This window comes from Etheostoma cragini, chromosome 4 (genome assembly GCF_013103735.1).
Source record: "Etheostoma cragini isolate CJK2018 chromosome 4, CSU_Ecrag_1.0, whole genome shotgun sequence".
NCBI classification, from domain to species: Eukaryota; Metazoa; Chordata; class Actinopteri; order Perciformes; family Percidae; genus Etheostoma; species Etheostoma cragini.
In genome coordinates, this window is record NC_048410.1 from 1,063,700 (window position 1) to 1,070,831 (window position 7,132).

Consider the following 7,132-nt stretch of genomic DNA (forward strand, 5'->3'; position numbering starts at 1 on the left):
TATGAAACTTGTACTCGGCAAAAGTGCTTTATCCGTACCGGATACTCGTTTTAGCCGAGTATTCGGCTCATCCCTAGTTGGAACCTTTTTAACCTGTTCAGTAACACTTGAAAATATATGTTTTTCTCGCCTAAATTTTTACCCTTAAAAAAGTGCTGCAGTTTCCACATGCTTTGGCCCTCTGGGATGACCCTGAGGTCATTGGGAAGTTAACACTCTCAACTTGTTGTTTCTAGTGGCAGTGTGACACTAGGCCTTACTGACACAGAGCTAAACAGGTTAGAACACAGAATTTCTATTTCCGTCCAAGTAAATCATCTGAAAAATTAATAAAAAGCACTACTGTAAGCATATCATATGGGCTATATACTAAAATAGTACCCTGGCCACATGTCTCAACTCAGAACAGAAAAAATCCAGAAAAGAAAAGACTTATAAAATGGATTTTATATGAATGTATTTCTACAGATATGTCTGTGCGTTTGTCTTATTTCTTATTTCTAAAAAAGCCAAAAAAGTGCTAAATACAAAACTTCTGAAATACAAAAACACATCCACATCACTCACAGATATGTCTGAAAGAAGTACATACATAGATTTATAGAAATAAGTAATCATAATTTTATGAAATGGTGAAATGCCATCAGAAGGCCATATTTTTGCCTTCAGACAGCTGTAAGAGACCACAGGAATAGTTTTTGTTGGCCATGTTTAATATCAATCAACTCGTCTTCTTATTGGCTACACAGGGATGCCAGTTTTATGACCTTATCTTCTAATTCGTGGTCTCCACTGTCAATCTTTCCCACGTGGGCCCAATGGGGCGTGTGAGATTTCATTGGCTTAGCTTGGGGGTATCTTGAGATAGACTGATGCTATTGGCTGGGAACAACGTTCATTGCAAACTGCACAAGCCAGAGAATGTAACGGTGTATTTGGTTTCTCTGTAGCGTGCACACGGGAAAAGATACACACAATAGAAACCAAGAAATGATGCACATCTAGATTTCTCTATGTCAAAACTTGGGCTGAAACTACAAGATTGTGAAGGGACCAGATAATTATGGATTACAAGGCTTGGATATTCTAATACCTTAGGGTGTTTTCGATGCAGGAAACTAAGGTTTTTGGCGATCTTTTACCGCTGTGATTAAAGACACGAGGAGACAGGTAGGAAACACACACTCGATTACACTCAAATCTTTCTGTCTTTCTTTACTTCAGAACATGATTATCACCGTTGTGAATCACCTTATTGCTTCGTGTGTGGGCTCGATGGAATCAGGAGACTTTAAGCTTTCAAATGATGTATGGCATGAGCGTGTTTATGACGGTTTAATGCTTACAATTTATGAAAGAAGTCAGCACTTCCGAAAAATGGCGAGTTTATTTCCCGTGGACGGGAAATGTTCGTCCAAGAGGTTAAGCAGTTTTTGTTAAGGCATTTCAATTAATAACCTTTGTTGTAAACCAGGTCTGGGGAAGGCTTTGGATACTGCCTCAAAAGACAGACAGTGTGACCAACTACTGTTGTGGAGGCCAGCCATTGTCAACCACCTGTACTGGACTGCAGCCTCAACCCCAGATGGCAACCCAGCTGTGATGGAAGCCAAATGGAGAAGCTTAATCAATCATGTTCAGGACATCCATGAGCATGACACCCCTGCCTTCTCCAGTTGCGCTCATCCCCCTCTGGAGGGGGATCAACGCAATAAAGAGTGGCTGGAACCAGGTACAGTACACAGTATGGCGAGAAGAGTGAGATTAGCTACAGTAAAACAACATAATAATTAAAAAAAATAGGATTCTAATAGTGCTGTATTTTCCAAACTATAAGTTACATGTTATTTAATACTGTAAAACACATTACTATGTACAGCCGCAAAATCGGTCTATTTGTATGTCTGTGTTCCTAATTATCTTGGTCTATGCAGGCTCAACGGGAGCGGTGAAGCTGGAAAGTCTTGTCACAAAGACTTCCTTACTTAAGGATGTTAGACAGCTCTCTCCACAGCACCAGACATTCGCCCTCGAAGCCTTCCACTCCCTCATCCTGCACTTAGCACCCAAACACACTGGGTTTTCATACCTGGGCATGTATAGTAGGTCAGTGCTATGCATTTTATCTATGTGCTATGTATTTTATCATAAAAACACAAGATTTTTTCTAAGGTGTTCTCAAATTTGTTATTCTGTAGGCTTCTCTTAGCGGCGTTGCATTACAACTTTAATGCACACAGAGAGACAGCGCGAAGAATTGATGGAAGCAAGAAGTATTGTGTGCGCTATCCACGGTTCAGAAAAGGTGCCTACATAGTGCAACCCATCAAACAGAAGGCCTCATACGGTAAGCAGTGTCATGAAGTTCTATCATATTTTCACATGGCGCATGGGACATCTGTGATGAGTGACAGTGACCTTTATACAGTATTTTATCATTATGTCTGCAGGATATGCAATGTCATTGATCAAGGCCCTTCAGGAGAGCTACAAAAACTCACCCGTTGCTCTTCAAGAGGTCAGCGCCAATCTGTCAGCCTGTGCACCTGTCCCCATCGCCAAATCATTCCAACAAATTCACAAGGAGGAGGCTGTCAGCCTCTATCTAGACCAGCAGTCACGCTATAAGAAATCTAATTAGAATTTTTTTTTTCCCAGACAGGTCCAATCATTTAGTTGTGAGTATTTGTTTTAATTGTAGTAATTCTATCCCTTCCTTATTTCATTTGGTGGTGGTTTTCTGCATGCTGCATGTTCTTTTTCTTTTTATATACTTTATTTGCATGAAATCATTCCTTTTTTTGTCTTTGTAAATACTAGGGCTGGGTGTGTGTGTAATGTGTATGCACGCGCAGAGAGAGTGAGACGGTATGTCTTCTGTAGTATGATTGTTAACAAATTTAACATTTCAGCAGAGGTCCTCATTTCCATACAGGTTTTTGTGGCTTGACCATGCATAGATTTGAGCTTCTTTTACCAATCAATATTGGCATGGGGTTCTGCATGCTGCATGTCTTGGGCTGTGTCTGTGTGCTGTGGTTCTTTTATTTTTGTTTGCATGAAATTTAATTCAACCTAATTTACCAGTAATTGTACCTGGTGGTGCCTTGTCTACTGGTATTCTGATTTTCACACAGGAGTAACTAATAAACAGTTTTAATTGGAATTCATGTGTTCTGTGTATTGTATTATATTTTAAGGGCTGTTGAGCAATCACAACAGAACAAGCATGACTAAATAATTAATTTTATTCATGTTGTACATGCCAATATGTTCTTTAACTTTCATCCAAACAAGGCCATTGAAAACCATGATAGGTCTCATTATCACTGTGAAATTGTTGCCTGATGGCTGAAACCAGACAAGAGGGTAGAGGCTTCCTGATATGCCTGCCAAGAACTCCATATGCCCAGCGTATAGCCTGCCTGTATGCAGTGTATCGGTATTGCCTAGGGATAAGTATGTTGGAAACTTCCTTTTATTTCTGTTTTTCATGTTTATTGTCTATGCTACACATATCTAGTCACTTATAATTTTTTAAGTTGGTTCATAGGACTCAGTGTAAAAATAATGCAAGGAAACAATTAACATACTCATGCGTGCTGGCTTGAAGGGGACCATGATCCTGCCTGAAATGTGTGTAAGCAATCTTCAGTACAAACGGATTCAGGCAGCATGCCTCAAATCCTGGATGCTGTGTGAGGCATGTTAAATCTGCTGGTGGGGGGGTGAGCTCCTCGACCAGCGACCAAAACGCACCCACTTCCCTACAGCACAAGCTCTCCACTGCAGTTTCCATGGGACGGCACTGCCCACACAAGCACCTGCCAAACACAGCGACACAGACTAGCGGACAGTTTCACCGGCGGAAGAGGTAAACGCTTAGAAATAAACACTAGGAAAATATGTTGTTACTGGAGCCAGTAGGCTGCCATCAAAACGTGTACTATGTTATCAGAAATGCGTTTACAACGCGGGGTGAAAGATTTAATTAGGGATCATTTTCAGCTGGGACTGGCAAGTTAGTCCAAAGCTAGCATGATGCCTTCTATTTCTAGATAACTTTACCAGTAGTTATCTGAACTAATGACTTGATCACTGTCACTCGATATAAAGAAAACGTTGACTTTCACTCGGTGCTATTCACTGTCAGTAAAAAAAAAAGAAGAAAAAAAAAGTTATTGTATGCACTGCTGTACGTAGACTAGCTAACGCTAGCTATCTCCAGCAACTCACCAGGACATTTCACCAACTCTCCACTCATTCTCCTCGGACCACGTATTTAATTGGATGGCCATCGGTCCTCGGAAATTCTTCATTTGCCCTCTCACGTCTCACAGGTTCAAAATTATATGGCTGCGGGTCATCGCACAGGTTATTAGTGGTTCTTTCCACCTCTTCCTCACCCCATTCAGTTGCCATACTTTTAGTGCTAGATTGAGGCTTCTCTCCCTTCCGTGACTTCATCATCAAATTGCGATAAAAAAGCCAGCTAACACCAAAAACTACCAAAAACAGGCATTTAACACTATTTGGAGATATTTTTAAACATGATACAGATATCTTGAGTACTGTATGTACCCATACTCAAAAGTGGTGGTTAACTTGCAACATGGGCTTTAAGTACAAAATGGAGGTAGGCCTACTTCTCTTTTCCTGCCTCTTTCTACTTCTACTCTGCTACATCTCAGAGACCATTAAACTAAAAAATTGAGTTTTTGTTTTTAGTTGTAATACTTTAAGTAGTATTATAAGTAAATGTTAAAATACTAAAAGTAAGTCTTTCAAAACTAAAGATTTGACTGCATTGCCTATTTGAACTTTTGCTTTAAGTAGTCTACCTTTTCTTTCACAAACCCCAACTTGGGGTTTCCGGTTTCCTCCCGCCCATAAACTGACGGAACGCCAAACTGTGAAGAACTTAGATATACAACAATATGGTTCTGCCTGTGTGTTATTGACGCTAATATGGAGTAGGCCTATATTAGTCCACATAGAGCCTTCTGGTGATCTTTATCTTATGACGAGACAACACCCGGTCCGTCTCTCACTCGTCTTTATATATCACAAAGTTAGTCCTTCTTACCGTTTTTATCACAAAGTGTTTTCCCGGTCAAACACAGAAGACACAAACACAGCAGATCCACTAGATGATTCATATTTGTCGATTAATTACTGGAACAAAGACGGAGCTCTTCTTAAAAGAAATGGCGACCCGTTATTCAGGTTTTTACTTTCGGTTTCAGCCTCCAACCCTCCTCGGAGCTCGTTCCTGCCCAGCAGCAGCAGCGGGGGGAGGTGAGGCTCTGCCGCCATCTTGTGTCGTCTTACTGGAGTTACTCCTGTCCAGTGTTGCCAAGTCCGCTTGTTATAAGCGACTTTGGGCTTGTTTTTCGGGTCGCGGTTTTTTGGGGCTTGTTACTAAAGTGTAGTTGCTTATTTGGGCTTGTTCCCAGCTCTATATTAGGTTGTCAAGCAGATATTATCAAGATGTTATTTAACGGAGGAGTTTGTCTTGCCTGTTCCCTTGGTCCCGCCCCTTTCCCCATACACACTGGAGACAGCAGCGTTATGTCCCGCCCACTTCCTGCTTTTTATTGGCTCTGACCGAAATGGCAACGAGTACCAGCCAATCAGAGGCAGAGCAGGGCAGTCTGTTTTTTTTCTGGTTAGGTAAATGCGCGAGTAGCGACCATTGACTGTATATCATTGATTAATATTAACGGGCTATGGTAGCCACTGATAGTGACTGGTCCGTAGGAGTTTTTGGAGGAATAAATGCCCGGGATAAAGTGGGTGAAATACGGGAAGAAGTATAACAAAGACTGGGAGAAAGAGAATGGAGGAAAAGAATGGATTCATGGGAACAACTCAAAATCAAAATAAGTGTAAAAAGTCTATATGTGATATCCCATCAGTTTTCTAATGTTAAATAATGTTAAAAGGTGGTTTAACTCCCTCCTGTGGTCATTGCCCTGAAGCTCAGGGGGAGAAAATAAATAAACTGTACCATGTGTGTTACCAATCTTTCCACACGGAGTGTAAAACCGTGCACACAGTTTATTTTTATTTTCCAGGATCTTCGGGGGGCTCCGTAAAAAAAGTCGCTTGTTTTGGGCTTGTTTTCACAGGCCTGGTTGCGTATTTGTCACACGAGATCTGGCAACACTGTCCTGATGATTCAAAACTGAATTTCCAGAGACTGTTTTTGGAAGTTGGTCTGTTTTAAGATCCATATATTGGATGGACCTTAAAACAGACCAACTTCCAAAAAGTTTTTACGTTCCTGTTTATTAATTTATTCTGCGTTATTAATAGTTATTAATATATCATAGAGCCTATCCAGGACAGTTACTCACCTGTCACCTGTCCTGCACTTTAAATTATTCCTTTGTTATGGATTGATTGTTCTGTCTGAATTTTTGTTCTTTGCTCCTTTTTAGAAATGATACTGTACTGTTCTCCCTGTGTGTTATGCACGTCCAGTACGTTGACACAGTTTAACAGAAAGAAAAACTCAAATTCACGAGCCAGGACGATGAGCGCCTTGCTCCTTTTATTAGCTTCAGGCAGCTGAAAGTGACGAGTAAAAACTTAAAGAAAGACAAGGAGAGTCTCTTGTACAGCAAGTAGCTATCCTACTAAACTATCTTTAACTATCCAACACATGAATAATGTGCTAACTGCCCATTCACACATTATAAAGCTGCATTAACATCAGAACAGCTAATACTAAAACTTACAGCCAATGCTGTCGTTGGCGTGGGAAAAATCATTAAAAAGTCAAAATCGGCGGCCATGTTTCCTCCAGCCTAGTTCTTCTTCTACTATGTAAACACGTCGCGGGTCATGCATTTCAAATTAAAGGTCCCTGTAAACTATTCCCGCATATACTTCACTACATATAATAGAAGACATGTAATTAACTGGTAGCCTATAGAAACATTTTTAATAAAAATAATTCGTAATAAATATGAGGAAAGAACATACTGTAAGTAGTTCAGATGTGCATCCCATAACTTCAGCCACTGCTTCTTAATTTTGTTCTCAATGAAATGGTTGGTTTGGAAAGGGAGAGAGAGAGAGAGAGAGAGAGAGAGAGAGAGAGAGAGAGAGAGAGAGAGAGAGAGAG

General features: G+C 40.5%; 1 protein-coding gene across 1 annotated transcript in view; it reads right to left on the reverse strand.

The window, feature by feature from the left end:
* The window catches only part of LOC117943375 (V-set and immunoglobulin domain-containing protein 1-like), a 140,546-nt gene extending 135,009 nt beyond the window's left edge, over positions 1-5,537 (reverse strand). Inside the window, exon 1 of the mRNA XM_034869458.1 lies at positions 5,087-5,537. Within this exon, the coding sequence (XP_034725349.1) occupies positions 5,087-5,159 (73 nt within the window). The 5' untranslated portion in view covers positions 5,160-5,537. The remainder of the gene's footprint in view (positions 1-5,086) is intronic.
* Positions 5,538-7,132: the final 1,595 nt, after the last annotated feature.